This window comes from Eschrichtius robustus, chromosome 5 (genome assembly GCF_028021215.1).
Source record: "Eschrichtius robustus isolate mEscRob2 chromosome 5, mEscRob2.pri, whole genome shotgun sequence".
Taxonomy (NCBI): Eukaryota; Metazoa; Chordata; class Mammalia; order Artiodactyla; family Eschrichtiidae; genus Eschrichtius; species Eschrichtius robustus.
This window is the reverse complement of record NC_090828.1, coordinates 7,855,693-7,877,361: the sequence shown is the minus strand read 5'-3', so window position 1 is coordinate 7,877,361 and position 21,669 is coordinate 7,855,693. Positions and strand designations below refer to the sequence as shown.

The 21,669-nt window shown below is 41.6% G+C and overlaps 1 protein-coding gene across 7 annotated transcripts in view; it reads left to right on the top strand.

The window, feature by feature from the left end:
* The window catches only part of DIS3L2 (DIS3 like 3'-5' exoribonuclease 2), a 389,397-nt gene that overhangs the window by 222,193 nt on the left and 145,535 nt on the right, over positions 1-21,669 (top strand). For all 7 annotated transcript variants that reach the window (XR_011074112.1, XM_068544210.1, XM_068544212.1 and 4 more), the window contains one exon: positions 20,317-20,396. Coding sequence is in view for 6 of the 7 variants with exons in the window: in XM_068544210.1 (XP_068400311.1) it covers positions 20,317-20,396 (80 nt within the window). In the remaining variant the exon portion in view is untranslated. The remainder of the gene's footprint in view (positions 1-20,316; positions 20,397-21,669) is intronic.

Genomic DNA, 21,669 nt, shown 5'->3' with positions numbered 1-21,669 from the left:
CTTAATATCATTAGCCACTAGAAAATGTGAATTAAGTCCACAGTGAAATACCAGTACACACCTATCAGAATGGCTAAAATAAAAGGAAAAACCAAAGTGAAAAGTTCCAAGCGATACCAAATGCTGGTGAGCATGCGGAGAAAGTGACTCATGCACACTTTGCTAGTGGAAATGTAAAATGGCACAGCCACTCTGGAAACACTTCTGCAGTTTCTTAAAAGGCTAAATGCAACCATCATACAGCCTGCTAATTGCATTCCTAGGCATTTATCCCAGAAAAATGAAAACTTATGGTTCACACGGAAACTTGTGCACAGATTTTCATAGTAACTTTATTCATAACATCCCCAAACTGGGAACAACCCAGATTTCCTTCCATGCGTGAATGGTTAAACAAGCTGTGGTACATCCACATCATGGAATGATACTCAGCAACAAAAAGGAATGGACTGTTGATATACACAACAACAGAATGAATCTTCAGGAAATATGCCGAGTGAAAAAAACCAGTCTGAAAGGTTTACGTCTGTATGATTTTGTTGATATCACTTTTTAGGAAAGACACATTTTGGAAACGGAGAATAGATTTGTAGTTACCAGGGATTGAGGGAGGTAGGGCAGGTGGGAGTTGGGTATGATCATTATTAAAAGACAGTTTGAAGGATCCTTGAGATGATGATAGCTCTCTGTCTTGATTGAGGTGGTGCTTACGTGAACCTACATGTGTGATAAAATTGTTGAGAACTTCATGAGTACAAGATCAGTGCATTGTATCAATGTCAACATCCTGGTTTTGGTATTGTACTATAATTTTGTAAGATTTTACCATTGGAAATTAGGTATAAGGTAGATAGCATTTCTCTATTATTTCTTACCATTGTGTATTAATCGGCATTTATCTCTAAATACAAGTTTAAATTTCTTTTAATAAGAGCCACCAGGCGAACACAGAGGAGAAAATAATTAATTTTGCATGAGGAAACTTTGAAGCCAGGTAATCTTTGAATTTGGTCATGAGGGATGAATAGGATTTCCAAAGGCTTTTGTCTTATTATTGTTTAAAAAAGAAGAAGGGGGAAAAAAAGCAATTAACACTGTTCCTGACATCCTCTAAGAAGACCTCTCAGTAGGGGATATGTCTGTGTGGCCTTTGAACTTGTGTCAGTAACCTTAGGCTGCGGTGAAATTCAGGAAAGTCTGAGATTGTGAGTTAGAGGGCAAGAACAGAATGTTTGGATGGGGGAAGATGAGTAAAATTTGGACACTAAGTGCCTAGAATAACCAAAAGGAGATGTCCAAGAGGCAGAAAGAAAAACAAGCCTGGCACTCAGGAAAGAAGTTTGGGCTGCAGATACCTATTTAGGTGCATGAAGTAGTAGTTAAAGCCACAAAGTGAATGAATATACCTAGTAAGCCTACCGTCGGAAAAGGAAAGAGGACCAGTGATGGACTGTGAAGAGCTCCAACGTTTAAAGGGTGGAAGCTTCTTAGGAGAAGGTGGGGAGTGGGCTGCAGAAAGGAAGATATTAGAAGAGTTAAAGAAAAAGAAAAGGCACAGTCGGTGACAAGTTCCAATCAAGGGTGAGCTGCCCTGTGCTCTGGAACAGAAGTCACTGCCTTTGGTCATCAGGTCCTTTTCTTTGTCTTTTGAATATCTCATGAGTTGTTTCAGTGGCGTGATGAGAGCCAAAGCAGGCTGTAGTCAGTTGAGGGGTGAAGGGACGTGAAAACGTAGGGGCGCTAAGTAGAAACATCCCTTTCAAGGAGCTTTGCTGCACCGGAGGCGGTGGGAGGGAGCTTGACAGAAGCAGGGTCCTGAAGATGTTTCTGAGAATGAGGGGGATCTGAGCTTGCTGGCAGGCAGTGGGTAAGGAGCCATACACATTTTTGGACTCCTCTTTGGAAATTGCCTTCAGAGCCTAAGGCACATTTTCAACAATGGCCAATCTTCATCTTTTGAGAATGCATTTGAGTTTTGGAAACAGCCAAGTCAATTTAGAGCCAAGAGTGGTAAATCAGGTGGGTGATCAAGCTGGATAATACAACTTCAAAAAAAAAACAAAATAAAGTATAATTATAAAGTAGTAAAACTGATTTTCTTGTGAAGCTCATGAATTGGCTTAGAAAGTAGTTCTTAAAGAATTCCAGAAACCTTTTGAGCACTTGTGGCATTATGTGAATAAGTGTACAGAGTCCCTTTGTAACTTTCAGAGGAAGAGACTGACGTGCATGGAAGTCCTGTTATATGTGTGAAAAAATTGGTTTTGTTACATATATTTACTCATACTGTGCAAATGTAAAGTTTCCCTATAATCTTTTTGCCTGAGAGGTGACCTAGTGGAATTATACCAAAGTTTGTATGTGGGAGAATCAAGAGTTTCAAATTGTGATTGTTTAAACAGTTCTCCTGTGGTCTTACAGATGTAATTAGAATTCCTAGGATAGGAGTGTTCCCACAAGCATAATAATACTTTAAATGTGTGTTCAATTATCCTTTTCTATAGCCATATTTAATCGTTTCTTTTTGAAATAGAGTTACTTTGAAAATATTAAATCACAAGCATAATCTTGACTGTTGGTCAGACCTGAGACAGTGCTGGGCATGTAGTAAGCACTCACTGGGTGTCCCTTTCCTGTCGTCTCTGCCTTGGGGCTTGATACACGCTGAGGACACACAAAGAGAAAGATCAGTTCCCTAGTAATAGATCATCTCCATTAATGGTCAGCCAAAAATATACAGGATGAAGAAAATTAACACATGTAAAAGTTTGAAGTTTTCATTTAGCTTCATTGTTAATGTGGCAGATATACATATACTAAAACACATATTTAATTGAGTGCATCTTTTATACCTTTTTGTATGTTTAATTATTTTATACTTAAGTATTACCTTATTTAATCATTAAAACAATCCTGTGAAACAATTATCCCTGTTTTACAGATGAAGAAACTGTGGCTCAGATGAGTGTAGCCACTTGCCCAAGGTCACATGGCTGAGAGGGGCAAAGCTTGGACTTGAATTCAGTTCTGCAGTCTAGGAATCTCTTAACCACCATCGCCATGTTTCTCCACCTTAAACCCACACCCTTGATAAACATTTTAAAAAATCAATCAAAAAAACACCAAATCAATCAAAAACACCACATACTTCCCCTCCCCATATTGAGAAAGGAGAAGTTAGAGCCTTCTTCAAAACCCTACTGGCCAAAAAATGTTATAGCATTGTACTTTGTGTAATTTGAGTTACAGAAGCAATCTTGCTAAAAATTAATTTGTTTTTGAAATAGAAACTTGAGGGACTTCCCTGGCGGTCCAGCGGTTAAGACTCTGCACTTCCACTGCAGGGGGCGTGGGTTCGATCCCTGGATGGGGAACTAAGATCCCGCATGCTGCACATTGCACCCCTCCACACCCCCAAAAAATAGACACTTGTTGTTGATACTCTGCCATGCCCTCCCTCTGCTTCCCAGCACCTGGTGCCCCCAGGAGTGGGCAGAGTGGAAGCATCGGCTGTAACATCCTGTCACGGCTTGCTAACGAGAAAGGGTTAGAGAAAGCCACGACGAGTTAGCCATTCTAGGAAACTTCCCACAGCTGTGGCATTCATTAAGACTTTTGGTCCCGAATAACAGAAACCACTGGAGCTCACTTAAGCAGAAAGGGGAATTTGTTTTAAGGATCCTGCGACGATTCCCAGAATCCAAGGGCAGGGAACCCAGAAAGGCTTCTTGCTTCATCTCTGCCTCTCAGGCTCTCTACACGTCGGCTTCCCCTCATTCATACTGGCCTCTTTTGCTTCCTGCTGCTCCGTGGGGTGGCTGCTACCTAAGAGCTGCCACCGTCTCCCAGAGGGAGCCTGATATCTCTCTCCATCTTCTCCCCTCACACACTTTCCTCCTTCTTACACTCTCCCTTCTCTGTCCTAATTCTGAATTCTAGAGCGAGAATCAGTTTGCCCTGCTTTGGGTTACATGTTGGTTTGGGAGAGGTAACGTCAAGACAGATAACAGTCCACCGCAGTTCTGTACCCTCCTGCCTTTATACATGATGCTACTGGTTATTTTTCTATCCCAGGAGTTTGAAAATTTTAAATGACCCTGATATCACAGGGGTGAAATACTAAGATGTAGGTTTTAGAGACAAATTTGGCTTGAATCATCACTCTGCCACTTACTAGGTATGTATTCTTGGGCAAGTTACTTGAATTCTCTGAGCCTTTCTTTCTTTACAAGTTAAAAGGAATGTACAGTTACTATATTTCTCATGAGGTCATGGCAGGGGTTAAATATAATAACATGTAGAATGCTTACACAGGTCTAGCATATCCTATGCTTGATAAAATATTGCCCCTTCTTTCTTTCTGGTGAGCATTAAGACACATTGCCTTACCAAAAAGATGCTTGAGGTATATGTAGAATACAAATCTCACACTGCCTTCTGCCCTCAAATTCTGTTCCCTCTTACCCCCTTTCTTTGGCCCCTTTTCATCTACCCTTGCATATCAGTATATTCGTAGTCCAAAGGACTTGGGTTCTAAACCTAGAAAATTCTCTAGGGCTGTATTCCCAGGCCATAGCTAGAGGTCCCGAGACATCACCTGAAGTGGAATCTACTCTCACAGATAGATGGTACTTCTGGTAAAGGGACTATTAGCTCTACCACAGCCCCAGCCTTTTCTCCCATGGTTAGGGTTGAAGGAGCCCACTTAAAGACTCAATTCAGTAAATATTTATTATCTTTACTATTTGCAAGACCCTGAAATAGGTATTGTTGGAATTGCAAAATATGTAATTGAAAGAAACAGTCCTTTCCGTCAAAGAGAATAAAGTCTGGAAGAAGAGATGATGGATCTACACAAATCACTAATTCAGGATGTTTAGTACAACTGGCTTACTAAGGCCCCATGTTAATGTACACAAGTCATCTTAAGGAGGGGTGGAAAAGTAGTTTGAAGCCAGATCATAGAGGCTATTGAACGCCAAGCTGAGGACTGTAATGTCAGGATAGCTGGAAGCCAGTGAGGATTTTTGAGAAAGGAGCGTAATCTAATGCTGTATTTTAGGAACTTTATCCTGGTGTCAAATGCTAAAGGATCTGAAAGGCAGGAGAGCAGGAGAGGAGACCGGAGTCTAGCTGGGGAGCTGCTTCAGTAGGAAGCGAGGGTGGGATTATGAATTCGGGCCCAGTCCAAGACTTGGTAAAGACTAGAAGATGGGGATTGGGCTGAGGTAGAGGGAGTATGTGGGGTGACTTGAACGCTGAAAGTGCAGGAAGAAGTATAGACTGTAGGTGGGGTCACCTGGGGTTCCTTGGGAGCTCCTCCTCTCCTGAAGATGGGGTGCAAGTGGAGAAGTAGCACTCCATGGTTCACTGCACCCTGTGGCCAAGGGAGCGCCAACTGTAACTAGGGGTGCTGCATTAGAGCTTGACTTGCCCTGCCCACCTCATAGGGAAACTTTGTGGGTGTTTGTTTGTTTTTTATAAATTTATTTATTTGTTTGTTTTTATTTTTGGCTGTGTTGGGTCTTCGTTGCTGCGTGCAGGCTTTCTCTAGTTGCGGCGAGCAGGGGCTACTCTTCGTTGCAGTGCGCTGGCTTCTCATTGCGGTGGCTTCTCTTGTTGCAGAGCATGGGCTCTAGGCGTGCGGGCTTCAGTAGTTGTGGCTCGTGGGCTCTAGAGCACAGGCTCAGTAGTTGTGGCGCACGGGCTTAGTTGCTCCGCGGCATGTGGGATCTTCCCGGGCCAGGGATCAAACCCGTGTCCCCTGCATTGGCAGGCAGATTCTTAACCACTGCGCCACCAGGGAAACCCCTGTTTTTGTTTTTTTTGAGAAGGGAAAACTAGATGAATTTCGGTGCCTTGTTTGAAAACTCTCTGGAGCAAACAGTAATTATGGACACGTTTTCATCTAAAGTCTATGTACTTGATATTAAAATCAGTCAGGAAGTCATTACCAGGCTGCTTTTTTTTTTTTTTTTAAACTGTAGAATCAGCTCTGTGAACAATGAAACAGAATTTTGGCCCCAAGTTAATATTTAAAAGACATAAAGACTAGAGTTTGCTTTCCGCATTAGTGAGAAGAAAGAATTTACACTGTTTAATAAGAGAGTCCCTGATCATCTTAAAATATAGCTGAAATTTATTTTGACATTTTTGTTTGATTATATTGGTGGTGTTTTATTCAGCAGCAAATTTAATTAAAATGCGGGTATGTATTTCTTAAACAAGTCTCTCATCTCACTAAACTGAGATTCACTAATATTCTCAGTACTTTGCAGAACTGTGCAGGGTCTAATAAGGCTCATTCATGGTGCTTTAATCATGCTCGTAATAAAAAACAGTCATTTGGGGAATACATTTTCCAGGCAGTTTCCTTGCCCCCTGGGGGAAATATTTTGAGGCCTCCCAGTGACCGTGGGCTTAAAAGTCTTGACAGGGAAGTCCTAGAATCCTTGAAGAACTAGGCCTTTGAAAGATTCATTGTTATGGACTCTCCCTTTGAAAGAGACCACTTTATCTTACTCCTAAACATCTATAGGACAGACATAGCACTTTCTGAAAAGAAATTCTGGGTGTTGTGGAAGAACAAACGTATGTAGGTAATCCAGTATGGGTAGTGTGTAATTTGAAGAATGATAGTTCCATTTTTATGGTTGCCATAACAATCATACAGTTGTGCAAAAAATGTGTATAGCTTTTATAGATGGGAGCTGGCACCATTGCAATGATTCTTCTCGTATCAGAACAACTGTTTTCAGATCTGAAAAATAGGGGTGGCTTAACCCTTCCCCAGTTAGCTCAGCATGCTCTCTGAGAAGGCTCTTTGGATCTCTGGGGCTGTTGAAATGTATTCACCGCTTACATTTGCATTTTAGCCTGATAAATGGATTGAGAATTAAGGATGATGATCCTTCCAACAGCAGGTTCTGAATTCCTGGCCTGGGAATTCAAAGGATGAGAAAAAAAAAAATACTGTTCCTCAAATAGAAATGTAGGAGAGATGTCTAGACATAGTTAATTCCTTGACTTTGTGACTATTCTTAATTCCATCCACTAGAATTTAAATCCATTAAATACTGGCCTTTACCATTGTGTTTAAGTCTCTGATAAAGTCATATTAAAATTTGATTACATTTTCTGTTTTATTTTAATACATTAACTATGTCTGTTCTGGAAATTGCAAAGCAAATTTAACAGCGTAGTCTTTTAAAGTGAAAATATATCTATTCATGTTCCTTTTTTGGCTACTTTTTCCTATCTTTGGGTACCCATTCCAAAAGAAAGTACTTGGGACTTGACTTTCTCTGACATACTAAAGAATATCCATTTTGAATAAACTTGATGTCAGAACTCTGTATGTGGATTTTCAGGTTGAGGGTGAAAAGTTGTCAAATTTGGATTCGGTACCTAAAAACGAAGTCATTGACAACTTAGTCAACCACAGAGAAACTTTTCTCAAAGAAATTTGGGGGTAATTAGTAGTTCAGCCAAAATGCTTCTGGGGTGTTTAAATCTTAAGATAAAGTGTGGGACTAAGGGTAACTAGAAGAGATGTCAGCTTCCATTTGAAATAAAACTTCTTGGCTTAATTACTTCTTTTAACACCTTCTCTTTTGAATTCCTGTTCCATTAAATCAAAGTTCTGTGACCTTAGGCAAATTACTTAATCTCTCTGAGCCTCAGTTTCCGCATCCATAAAACGAGAGTGAAAAATAATACCCACCATTATTATAATTCTAAGAGGATCACCTCTCAAGAGATTCTAGGAGATGTAGGAAAAAAAGTGTTTTTAATGAGAGCAAGATTTCCCATATATTGAAGTGAAGACCTCTAATATGTTTATCCTCTGCGAAGATTTTGCACATAGGAGAACTTTTTATGCCTAAACTCTAAACATTATATTTAGAGGCTTAGATATTTGATCCCTCTGTGGGAGCATTTCCTATAAGCTTACTGCTACTTCATTTTGTCCGATTTTAAAACTTATTTTGTATCAGTCAGTGTTCTTCTAGCCTGTTTTAAAGTAACCCCAATGTGATATTTTAAACCTGGGTCATAGGAAGACTCTACTCCCCAGAGGTAAAAGGAGAGAGAGAGAGAGAGGTGTTCAGAGAGTGCTCCGGGTAGAAGGGCTTTGTGGGCGCGATGGGGCTCGGCGGCTCTCATTTCTCCCTTAGGCGTGCAGAGCTGCATTCTGAACACCTGCGAGCCTAGGTTTAAGACTTCTTGGGCAGGAAGTAAAAGAGAGCAGAGGCCAAGCCATTCATATCTACATACAAACTCTCTTGGTTGAGTTGTGCCCAGTAGTTCGGGGCCTTCAGGTAAACTAACTTGGTGGCTTCCAGGCCTTTGCTCTAGCTCTTCCTTTTGCCCAAGTCCTTCTTCCTCCATAAAGCCCATGGCTCACTCCTCACCTCCCTCAAGTCATCTTCAAGTGGCATCTCATTGAGGCCTCTGCTGACTACGCTATTTATAATTGTAGTCAGCACTTCCAACCTCCCTTGCTCTGTTCTAATGTTTCTTTTCTTTTTCCTCCATAGCACTTAATTACAATACTGTTTATTTTCTGTCTTCTCCCCCACTAGAATGTAAGTGGACAGGATTCTTTGTTTGTTCTCATATGTGTCCCAGACACCTAGAGCAGTAAATGCCTGTAAATATTGAATGAAGGAATTCTGGCCTTCTTTCTCTTAACCTCTGATACCTTCACATTGACATTGTACTGGTTCCTACAACTTCAATTTGTGCTTAACACAAAATAAGTGAAAATTTATGAAAAGAGCTACAATTACACATAATTTTCAGCCATTTAGAACAAGAAAGGGATGGGCCTATTTCTTGGGAAAATTCATGGCTGCAGGATTGCATGGTGAAAGAGGGATCCAGCTAATTCTTTGTGGCTGCAAAGGGCTGAATTATGAGGTTTCTCAGAATCAGATTTAATCAACTCAGCTTATAAAGGTACTTTCCAATAGTTCGGGCTCCTGTCTGAAATTGAATGGCCTGCCTAATAAGTCAGTGACTTGTCCCCTTATCCTGAGTACTCAAGATGTGGGTTGATCTGTGTGATTGATTCTGGTTCGGAGACATTTGGGGGATAAGATTTGGACTAGGGTGAACTCTGAGGAGCTTCCAACTCTGTCGATTCTATGATTCTGGCCACTGAACTGATATGGAGTAATTTCCAGGATTTATTGTTAAGTGAAAAAGCAAGTTGCAAGAGAGAATTTGTAGGATTCGACTGTTCGTGTTAGAAAGAAGAGAAAATACGAAAAAATATATATCAAAAAGAAAGCAGAAATGCAAAAAAGAATAAACCAGAAGATGATGAAATAGTTATCTCTAGGGGGTAGGAATAAGGTAGAAGGATAGAGATGAGAGTAAGACTTCTCTGAGTATACTTTAACTTTTGAACCATTTAAATGTTTTAAATATTCAACAATAAAATTAAATTTAAAAGGAAATAAAAGCAAAATCTCTAAAATCGACATAAGACAATAACAAATCGTCCTAATGTTTATCAAATGTATAGCATTACTACACAGAGAAAAAAAGAATTCAGGTAACTTTCGGGCACTATGCTTTTTGAGCACTTTGTACATCCTTGGTGACTATATTCGAAGGATAAAACTCCAAAGAAATCTTCATAGATACTTTGCTGCTAGTGGATATTGGGATTGTAATTCTGAAACTGTTTTGAATATTGAAGACATTGGGAGCTGAGGTTCTCAGTGGAAGAATAAAAATATAAATATAGAATGCGGGAAGAGGAGGAAGACCTCTAGTATTAGAGCTCAGTTGGAGGTGTAAATGTGACTCACGACTTTTAAGCAGTATATTAGGTTGAACCACAGGAAATTGCCAGTTGTAGGCCGTAACTAGTCAAATATCAGCAATTTCATACGATTTAACTCAGTATTTTCTAATTCAGCTCACTAAAAGGGCCTAGAAGTAATGACACCTGAGTAGTAATGAGCACAGCGATCTAGGACCCTATATTGGTTTCTACATAATGTTCATTCCCCACTGAAAGAAATCTGGGCTCCTTAGGGACATGGTGATTATTAATCTGGGCAAGAAATGTATAAGGTGAGCCTGAAATAGTTGCTGTGCCAAACAGCCTAGAAGTGCTCAAGGACTTGTGGAGACACATTGCAAGGACACAGGGGATCACTTGAAAGGGCCTCCACCAACCTAATTTGGGACAATTTGAGTATCAGAAAGAATAGTAATGGTAATGGATAATACATTTAATTTTTTTTAAGTCAGTGCATCTGTAATAATACTCGAAAAGAAACCAAAAACAAACAAACAAAAAAGTAGGGTCAGTGCAGGATAAGCTCTTGACTTTGAAGAGTCAGCTCATAAATACAGAAGGTATTATAGGATTAGAAAATCACCATTTTACAACTTGTGAAGTTATGATTGATTCAGGCAAAAATCATCAGTGGAAGCTAAAATCACTGGCTGAAAGGTTCTTTGAGAACAGGATATTCACATGATCTAAAAGTCTTATTCCACAGATTACTTATTAATTATAAAGAGTAAAAGGTAGTCTTATAATAGAAAGATCTGGCTATTAGCACCTTAGCAAATCAAATCTGGCAACCTCACAGTCTGTGCCTTCTGAAGGAATGCAGTACGAAGTGCACACTATCCCTTGTGAAGTATTCACGGCAAAAGTTCACCGTGAATCTAGTCAAGACTTAAAACCTAACTTTCTGTTTGTTGGAAATTCAGAGAGGATTAATTTTGCCACGTTTGATTTATTTCTGTCCTTTCCTCTCTTCCTCCTTCCATGAGGAAACAAGCTGATAAATCTAGAACGTGAGACATTCTACAAAACAACTGGCCTGGACTCTTCAAAAAAAAAAAACAACAGTGTTATATTTTTTAAAAATAATAAATAAAGATAGAGGGATTCATATACATTAAGCAGACTAAAGAGACATGACTACCAAATACTGTGTAAACCTTGATTAGAGCCTAGATCAGGAGGAAAACAATTTTGTGAGACAATTGAAGACATTTAAATATGATCTGTAAATTGGATATAGGAAATTAATCTTAACTGTGGTGGTAGTATCCTGGTTCTGTAGAAGAATGCCTTTATTCTTAGAAAACACATGCAAAAGAATGGAGGGGTAAAGTATCATGATCTGTACTACATAATTTAAAATAGTTCAGATGTAAAAAAAAAAAAGCTAGGTATATGAAGGGAGGAACAGAGGGAGGAGAAAGATAAAGCAAATATGTCGAAGTGTTGACATTTGATGAATCTTAATGAGAGGTATATGAATGTTAATTTTACTCTTCTTTAAATTTTCCTGAAAGTTTAACATTTTTCAAAATGAAAATTGAGGGGAAGAAAGTTAATTTTAACATATTCTCTAAGTGTAAACCATGGCTTTCCTGGCCCACGCCGTGGCCTCTGGCTCCCAGGGTACCAGGCCAACCTTGTCCTGTGACCTCTGCTCCAGGGTGTTGTTTTTCTGAAGTACAAAAAGAGGCACAGAATGGCGAGAGGTTCAGTGAGTGGGTGAGTAAATGAACATAACAAGGGAGACCATTTTAGTCATTTCTGATTCCGTTCTCGTTTTATCACAGTCCTTTGGAAAGTAACCTAATCACGACGTTCACTTGGTCTAGAATTTTGCTAAAGCTTGAGGTAGACCTTTGGTGGACCGTAGATTAAAAACCCCTAGTTGGGTGAAAAGAGCCTGCCCAGAGCATTGCCTCCGTTCTTTCTGTTCTCCCTGTGGCCTCCTATGTGTCGTTTCATCACTATGGGGAAGTGGAGGGACAGATGGACCAAGATCTCCTTCTGCTTTAAATAGACCTTAGTCTTTTTCTGTTCTGAAAAATCTGTGGTTTGTGTCACACTTTTTAGCATCTGTTGTGGCAGTAGAACTGAGTGAAAGGGTATTAACATATCCACAGCTGCCATCAGAAAAAATAAAAGGTCCAGCCCTGCTGCCCTGAGGGGCGCTGATTCAGGTTTGAATGATGCTCCCTGCTCCCTTGGCCTTCAAGAGGAGAGGTCGGCCCATCCCTGAGGAAAGTCAGTGTGAAAGGGAAGCTCAGCTGAGTTCAGCGTCTGACTTGACTGGTTCGTCCTAGCACCCATCTGGCTGGACTCCCCACGTGGTGCTCCGTAGCGACGCATTACCGTGGTTGAAGGCTCCAGCTCTTTAGTTATTTTTCCTGCTCCGGTTTACATAAAATTATCTGGTTTCTATATAAACTCTGATACCATCTAATCTAAGAAAGTGGTAAAAACTGTACTCTTTATCCTCCTAAGGTTATTTCTTAAATACTTTCCATCCCTTTTCACCCATTCACCATCACTGACCCAGATCCTCCTCACCAGAATTGCTTGTGAGCAAGGAGACAAACCCAGAATCATGGACAGAGGAGGGCCTCTATAAATTTTGTTAGTCTGGAATTGGTCCCTGAACCACAGTTTGTAAAACACTGTTTTATGAGAAAAGAAGATGGGATGAAGACAGAAAAGGACACCCTTGGAAACAGTAACACTGTGGTGTGACCACAGGGTTGGACGCCAGGAGGTCATGAGTTCTAATCCTAAGTGTATTTCCCAAGTCACAGTGGCAAAATGGAATGGAAAAGTGCTAAAGAGAGCCCTTTGGTCATTTTTTCATTCACGTATCCATCAGCTATTCATTACATGTGTGCCTTCAGTGTGCTGGAAGAGATACACAGATAGGCCAGGATCAGAGCCAGACCTTGAGGAGCTCTCAGCCTTGTCACAGTGATAAGACATGTCCATAAGTAACCACCAGCATGCCAGGGGTAGTGGTCAGTGCCATTGAACTGGGGCAGGTTGCAGGCATGGGCAGGGCAGCTGGGGGAGAGGCAGCTTCTACTCTCTGGAGCCATGAAGGTTCCCTGGAAAAAAGATGGCATTGCAGCCAGGCCTTTAGAAGTTAGGTAGGTCTTAGACGTTGGAGATTGGTGGGATAAATGTCCTAATGTTGGGAACAGCACGAACAGTGTTTCAGGGACCAGAGGGTGTAGAGAAAAGTTTGTCCTACAAGGTACACGTTGGGAGTGTGCAATCTGACTAGAAAAATACAGGCCGGGGCCATATCGTGAAAGGCTTTGAATTCTAAGCTGAATTTCTATTTTAGTCAGTAAGGAGTTGATGAAGGCTTTTTTACCAAGCACATGCTTTAAGATGATTAATCTGGCAGCAGCCATGACCTTGGGGAGAGCAATTTCTGTGATGTCGTAGGGGCCATGGCCAAAACCCAGTGAGGTAAATGGTGACAACGTGGTGAGTAAATGTTGCTGTGGAGACTAGACAGCTGCTTCCAGCTGCAAGGAGGTAGAGATGTTGGTCCCCTGAGGAGGAAGAGGACGCAAGGTCAGAGGAAGAGTGTGTGAGTGACAGAGGAACAGAAGTTCTTTCTATGCTTTTGTTATTTCCTGGGATTCTTGGCCAGGTCATAATGGATTATAGAAGGCTTTTAGTTATTCTTCATGTGTTCTTTTCTCGGACCAATGGCTTCGAGTAAAACAATCTTCGAGGTTTTCTGTCACTTTAAAAAGTTCGACTAAGCCCTTCAGTCACGTGCCTTCAGAAATTCTGGTTACATAACGCTGCTCTGAACTGGAATTCTGCAGCCTCATGCACTGGAGCCTCATTCTTTCCCTCCCCCACCTGGCACTCTATCTTCCGTGGGTCAGGGTTAGCTTCTTTCGAACCATTGTTGCGGAACTCTTTAAATATTTGGTCTCACAGGTTCTAAAAGCTGGCAGGCCAGGCTGCTCCCTGCAGGTTGTGAGACCAAAGCCTTCCAGAAAAGGAGCCAGTAAAATCCCAAAAGCATGTTCACGGAGTTTAACAGCTGCATGGAGCACTGCCCCTGCGGGGCCGGGCTCCCAAGTGCTGAGGCCAGCAGCCCGCAGCCGCTGCGGCCCACAACCAGGAGGAGCCCTCCTGCACCACATCGTGGCCGATTCGTAATTGTGGTGGTGACCACAGATTAAAGCACTGGCTCTCAGCACTGAGGACTGGGGTTTGTCAGGGTCACTCACTGTTCCCTTGCTTCTCCCAATTTTCCATAGCGAGAGAGCAAGTTTGGAGCCCACTGCTACAGTACAGATACTTGCTGGGAGCTCTCCAAGTTTTACTCTGTCTAGAAGTTAGTTCTCTTAGAAGCCTATACCGAATGTCTCTCTTTCTTCCAGCATCCCCTCAACACATGATTCCGAAATGTAACTCCTCAATATATGTGTGTACGTTTTTGTACCCTAGTTGTTTGGTTTTTTTTAATGATTTAAGGCAACTTGCAAATAAACATATAATGCAATGAATAATTTTTAAATTCGGCTACAGGGCAAAAGGATTATACGAATAGGAAAATTAGGTACACCCAGGATAAAGGTTAGTTCACAAAGTTCAAACTACAAATAAGATCCTCTGGAAACAGATCACACGTGTTTTTCTGAGTTTCCTAGCAGGCAAAGCAAAGAAGGAAACTTAAAAGGATAAAATTCAAAAAAAAAAAAAAAAAAAAAGGATAAAATTCACATGTGTGTAAGGTACCAGCAAACCATCAGCTCAAGAGAAGAAGAGTGAGTCCTTGCACTGCATAAACTTGCTCCGTAAGCGCTCATAAAAGGGGCACTGAGTGAGCAAATGAGCAAGGCCCTCATCAGCTTCCCTGCAGCGAATAGCATAGCCACTTGTTTGACTTCTTGTAGTATTCCATGGGGTAGGCTTGGTGGTAAGGCCCCATGTGACAAGGACTCCACGGGAGGCCTGTGCAGGGTGTTTCAGTCTAGTTTATCACCTTTCAAAGGTGTCTGGGAGATTCTGTGCCACAAAAAAGTGCCAAGATCAAATGGTTCTGGCAAGAACTATGCGATACCAGCATACTGAAGGCTCTGAGAAGTCCTACTATTAAAAAATTGGGACTTCCCTGGTGGTGCAGAGGTTAAGAATCCTCCTGCCAATGCAGGGAACGTGGGTTCGAGCCCTGGTCTGGGAAGATCCCACAGGCTGCGGAGCAACTAAGCCCGTGCGCCACAACTACTGAGCCTGCTCTCTAGAGCCCGCAAGCCACAACTCCTGAGCCTGCGTGCCACAACTGTTGAAGCCTGCTCACCTAGAGCCCAAGCTCTGCAACAAGAGAAGCCACTGCAATGAGAAGCCCACGCACCACCACGAAGAGTAGCCCCCACTCGCCGCAACTAGAGAAAGCCCGCGCGCAGCAACGAAGACTCAACACAGCTAAAAATAAAGTAAATTAAGTAAATTAATTTAAAAAAAAAAAGAAAAAGAAATTGGCTCAGCATTTACCAAACTGATTTAATCACAAGACCTTTTAAAAAAAATTAAAACACTTACTGGGAAACACTGATCTAAAACAGGGATCAGCAAACTTTCTGCTAAGGGTCAGATAGATATTTTAGCATACAGTCCTGTCAGAACTACTCTCCTCAGGGCTGCCATTGTATCCAAAAAGCATGACTGGATTCCAATAGAGCTTCATTTATGTATACTGAAATTTGAACTTCATATAATTTTCACGTGTCATGAAATAATATTTTTCTTCTTATTATTATTTTTTTTCAATCATTTAAAAAGACGAAAACCATTCTTAGCTTGCAGACCATTCAGAAACAGGTGGCAGGCCCAATTTGGTCTGTGAGCTGTAGTTTGCCGACCCCTGATCAAAAATAATGTTTGGATGGTGTGTCTTCCAGCAAGTTTTCCTGAGTACCATTCCTCAGAGTTGTTTTATTTTTATTTTTTAATTATTTTTTGTGTGTGGTGGTTAATTTTTTTTAATTTTATTTATTTATTTATTTATAAAATTTATTTATTTATTTATTTATGGCTGTGTTGGGTCTTCGTTTCTCTGCGAGGGCTTTCTCTAGTTGTGGCAAGCGGGGGCCACTCTTCATCGCGGTGCGTGGGCCTCTCACTATCGCGGCCTCTCCTGTTGCGGAGCACAGGCTCCAGACGCGCAGGCTCAGTAATTGTGGCTCACGGGCCCAGTTGCTCAGCGGCATGTGGGATCTTCCCAGACCAGGGCTCGAACCCGTGTCCCCTGCATTGACAGGTGGATTCTTAACCACTGCGCCACCAGGGAAGCCCTATTTTATTTATTTTTATACAGTAGGTTCTTACTAGTTATCTATTTTATACATATTAGTGTATATATGTCAATCCCAATCTCCCAATTCATCCCACCCCCCCGCCTTTCCCCACTTGGTGTCCATACATTCTCTACATCTGTGTCTCTATTTCTGCCTTGCAAACCAGTTCATCTGTACCATTTTTCTAGATTACACATATATGCGTTAATATACGATATTTGTTTTTCTCTTTCTGACTTACTTCATTCTGTATGACAGTCTCTAGGTCCATCCACGTCTCTACAGATGACCCAGTTTCATTCCTTGCTGAGTAATATTCCATTGTATATATGTACCACATCTTCTTTATCCGTTCGTCTTTCTTTGGGCATTTAGGTTGCTTCCATGAGCTGGCTATTGTAAATAGTGCTGCAGTGAACATTGGGGTGCATGTGTCTTTTTGAATTATGGTTTTCTCTGGGTATATGGCCAATAGTGGGATTGCTGGGTCATATGGTAATTCTATTTTTAGTTTTTTAAGGAACCTCCATATTGTTCTCCATAGTGGCTGTATCAATGTACATTCCCACCAACAGCGCAAGAGGGTCCCCTTTTCTCCACACCCTCTCCAGCATTTGTTTGTAGATTTTCTGATGATGCCCATTCTGACTGGTGTGAGGTGATACCTCATTGTAGTTTTGATTTGCATTTCTCTAATAATTAGTGATGTTGAGCAGCTTTTCATGTGCTGCTTGGCCATCTGTATGTCTTCTTTGGAGAAATATCTATTTAGGTCTTCTGCCCGTTTTTTGATTGGGTTGTTTGTTTTTTTAGTATTGAGCTGCATGAGCTGTTTATATATTTTGGAGATTAATCCTTTGTCTGTTGATTTGTTTGCAAATATTTTCTCCCATTCTGAGGGTTGTCTTTTCGTCTTGTTTATAGTTTCCTTTGCTGTGCAAAAGCTTTTGAGTTTAATTAAGTACCATTTGTTTATTTTTGTTTTTATTTCCATTACTCTAGGAGGTGGGTCAAAAGAGATCTTGCTGTGATTTATGTCCAGAGTTGTTTTAATTTAGACTTTTATTTTTCTGGCTTAAGAGCAGATTTTCTTAAAAAAGTGTAGTAGAGGATTGGTTTGTGTGCTTACAGGCTAGTCTAAGGTTTTTCTCAGAAATGATGTGTGGGCCCTCTCAGAAATGACATTTACAAACTAATAGTTGAAGCCTTAAAGTTTTACTGTGTCACACATGGCTGAATTGATTTGAGGCTGGAAGTGTTTTAATGGGCATTATTATTCATTCATAGAAATAAAAGTCTCAAAACACCCAGAGGCATTTGATTTTAAGAAAGTATAACTTCCCAGTCAACTCTCCAAGTAAACCAGTAAACCGTGGCCCCCATCAAGCTAAGAGTATTTTTTATTTTAACTTGAGGAACGTTCTTTCAGTTTCTTATGTTGTCATTATGATGGTTGATGGAGAACCCAAACTTTCCCACCACCAAGTCTAACATTTCAGTTTCAGTTCAACAGGTATTTATTGAGTACTCAGGATATACAGTGCATTTTGCTGGCTTTTATGGGGGATACAAAAAGGAACAAGAAGCAGACAGTTCCTTCTTTACCTTGTGAATCAAGTTCAAGATCCTCACCAATTTAGAGCCCATTACCATGGTATCAGGATTAATTTCACTTCCTTGTCTCTTCCTGTCAGCATGCATGCATTCATTCATTTAACAAACATTGGTGAGTTGCAACCTCTGTTCATAGCACTGTAACACAAAGCCCTCCAAGAGCTTGCTTTCCAGGGGACATCGGTGTTTCTCTTTTCCTCTGGCACTCTTGTGTAATTACAGTTTCTTTTACATAGTGAAACAAATTATTTCTTTACCTCCTGAGACCTCAGCATTTATGTTCCCCACACTGTATGTGCCTATTCTTGAGATGTTTAGTGAGAAGAGTGGATCTTCTGATGAAGCACTCTTCCTGGGACTGTGCTCTAAGTGCTCTCGTTCCTCCACCTGAGTGGCACCCACCTTTCCCTCTCCCCTTTTCTTAGTGTACCAGTGAGTAGATAGTTTTACCAGATTCATCATTTTAAAGCTATTAACTATATTAAGCAATAGGAGTCTATAAGATTGTTGAATATCCTTATAAGCAGTATTAATGTATCTGATTATTTTTTGATTGGAGGAGATTTTATACAGTGTTAATTTTTTCCACTTATAATAGTGATACTTAATCATAGTGCAAATTTGAAAAATATGGACAAGTATAAAGGAAAAATATTAATCCATAATTCTACTACCCATCAATCAATTCTATTAACAATTTTTTTTACTTTCCTTGATTCAGAAATCACATTTAAAATTAAAAAAAAAAATTTAAATTAATAAACAGTAAAATTGACCTTTATTTGTTGTGCAGTTCTATGAATGTTGACACGTATAGGTTCATGTAGCCACCACCACAATCAAGATACAGAAAAGCTCCATTCCCTCAGAACAAGCACCCCTTTCTAATCCTACCTTCCCCAAGCCCTGAAAATCACTTATGTCTCTGTTATATAATTTTGTCTTTTTGAGAATGTCATATAAATGGAATCATAGACTGTGTAAGCTTGTGAGAGTGGCTTCCTTGACATAATACCTTTGAGATTCATCCAAGTTGTTGCGTGTATGAGTAATTTGTTCCTTTTTGTTGCTCAGTGGTATTCCATGGTGTAGATGTACCATAGTTTGGTTATCCATTTATCCACTTACCATTTAAGAGTCTTTTTTAAAAAAACATCTTGACATTTCTGAAATCCTAAAGTACTTTAAAATCAACGTATATATTTAACGTGGTCGGGGTTTTTGTTTCCCCAAAAAGCTATTATTGAATTGATAGTGTGTCCTAGAATTAATACTGTCTTAGAATCAAGGTGTTATGGTGGTGAGATGATCAGTGTGGAGGATCAGAGAGGGCTGGTGAGGGTTATCAGGAGTGAGGGAACGGAGCAGTAAGGGGACAGGTAAAGGAAGGCCCCGAGAGCTTTGCAGCCCAGCACCCAGAGCGCTGGGCAGCCTCTGAGGGCTTTGGGGAAGTTTTGAGCAGAAGAGCAACATAGGAAATAAGACTTTAAGAACAAAGCCAACTAACTGTGGTGACTGCCAGGATGTCCACCATCATCAGTGTTGATGAGGCAGGAGGGGACCGGGGAATGGCAGCAGTGGGGCTGATAGTACTGGAGGGAATGGAGGAAGAACTTGAGGAGAGTCCAGTGGGAGCAGGGAATGCTGACTAGAGAGCCTGTGTATGGGGAAGGGAGGCTGGTTCCTGCTGAACACCCTGACTTCCAGGCCAGTGCCTCGGGAGACGGGGCAGGAGGTGTGGAGAACTTAGGACCAACTGCCCAAACCTTAGGTATTTGTATGGTGTGAATGGGTAGGTTGGGTGGGTCATGTTATTTGGGAAATTCTAAAGCAAAATGAGAATGTCCAGGGGCTTCACAGATTAAGAATGAGATGTGCATAGGAATACTGTGTGGAGATAAATAGGCATAGGGTGTACTTAATTATGTGAGCTTGGATGAAGTATATGATTATTTCATGGAAATAAACTGTGATTAGGGCCATTTCCAAGTAGAATTGCATCATGGCTAACTGTATGGGCCCAGAGTTTTCTGCAGAACCTATTCTTGAGTCCCATCCCCCTGTGTCACAAGCCAGATGGTTTATTCTTTGGCACACCCCACTTTTGCAAGATAGGAGAAGGAGCAGTAAATCATCCTCATATAATCCTTGAAGGACAGGTTCCCATCAGCCACTGAGGAAGAGGGAGGCAGAAGAAAGAACTGACTGTTGGAGAGTAATTTGCCAAAGGGACTTGCCCCTCTTGTCAGGTAACTTCTTGGGAAGCCTCATTCATGGAAGCTGCCTCACTTCCACCTGCGCACACCTGTTCTAACTCAGGATCAAGGAGAAGTAGGGGCCAGTCAGCAGAGAGGAAGAGAAAGACACTCAGAGACAGTACGGAGCCTTGTTATCGTCCCCCAGTTTACGTTTTATTAAAGATCCCCTGTTAGAGAGACAAGAGGGAAGTTACTCCCCACTTTGTCTACCATTTATATATTTGCAAAAGAGCTGTTCTTTAAAGCTGTACTACAGTGGGGTAAAGTTTCCGTTATTAGTGGCCTTGCTAATTATGTCTTCAATCTTCCCTAGAAAAGACTGTGTCTTCACCATCGACCCATCAACTGCCCGAGACCTCGACGACGCCCTCTCCTGCAAGCCCATCGCTGACGGTAGGATGGAAGCTTCTCTCCCCCTCTAGGTGGCAGGCAGTGTGCACCCCTGTGTGGCCAGCCTGGCTGCCTGGTACTCCCTGAACTTGCCGTAGGCCCCTGAGCCTGCACAGTATGTGACCGAAAGATTGTGCTGCCGACTGACTTCAGTGAGAGTGAGAATAAGAAATGTCCTCTTGCTAGGACCCTTCTCAGGCCTCAGAAGGGACAGCAGCGCGGGCAGAAGAACTAATTTCAGGCCTGGCCCTGCAGGAGGCTGCAGTGAGGGCATAATGTGTTAAAGAAGGCCCCTAAGCTCTGCTTCGGAGAAGCACAGAGTTTTTTTACCTGAATTGAACGACACACTGGGGTGATTCAAGGGGTGCTGTCCAAAGACGTGCTCAGCAGAAGCGGCAGGAACGCCTCCCCTGAGGAAGCCCCTCAAGGCCTGAGCTGGAGAAGCTTGCTCCGCCCCGCGTAGGTCTTCATCTGTCCAGCAAGTTGCAGAAGGCAGCTGTTAGAGGCTCCTGCAACATTCTTTTGGGATGGAGCCAGAAAGGAAAAAGTGGGCTTTGATGCCACTGGTCTTTGAAAACTATCATAGGGGGAGGGGAAAATGTGTGAGGTATGAAAAGAGCAAACCCTAGCCATGCCTTCCTAATGGCCCGCCAGATGAGCCGCTGAGAGTCTGGAGCTGCTGCCTGCCCCTCACTGGGGTGGGGTCTGGTGACTGCTGTGGCTTTAGTTATTCTCCGATAGGGCTTTGGCACTCACGTGGCCTTTGATGGCTTGCCCATGATGGCATGCAGTCTTGCGGCTTCAATCTCCTGCACAGTGTTAGTGGCCCAGTGGCCTGGTCTTGGCAGACACTGCAGAGATGTTCACATATTCCATTAATGCAGAACTTCATGGGCTCAGCATGTTGCCTCTTCTCCATAAAAGACAGTGAGCTTCAGTAGATACAAAGCTGAGAGACAGAAAACATCACTGCCCAGAGATGCTTTCATCTCCTTTTAGTGAGTCTTCCTTGAAACTGTGGGCAATGGTGCTCAGTGTTTTCAACTAAAGAAAATTGAAAGGAAGATAAAGCATAAAGAGAGAAAAAAAGTTCCCATGGAAATTTCAGAGGAATTATATATTTTTTAAATCTAAAGTTTAAGCAGCCTACTTTAAAAAGCAAATACTACGTTGGTTTCTTATATCCTGAGCAATCTGTGCTGCATGGAAAGGCTTGGGCATATCACTCTCACATCCACTTCCCTGAGCCCCAGTTGAAAAGTGCCCCCCCGGCAGA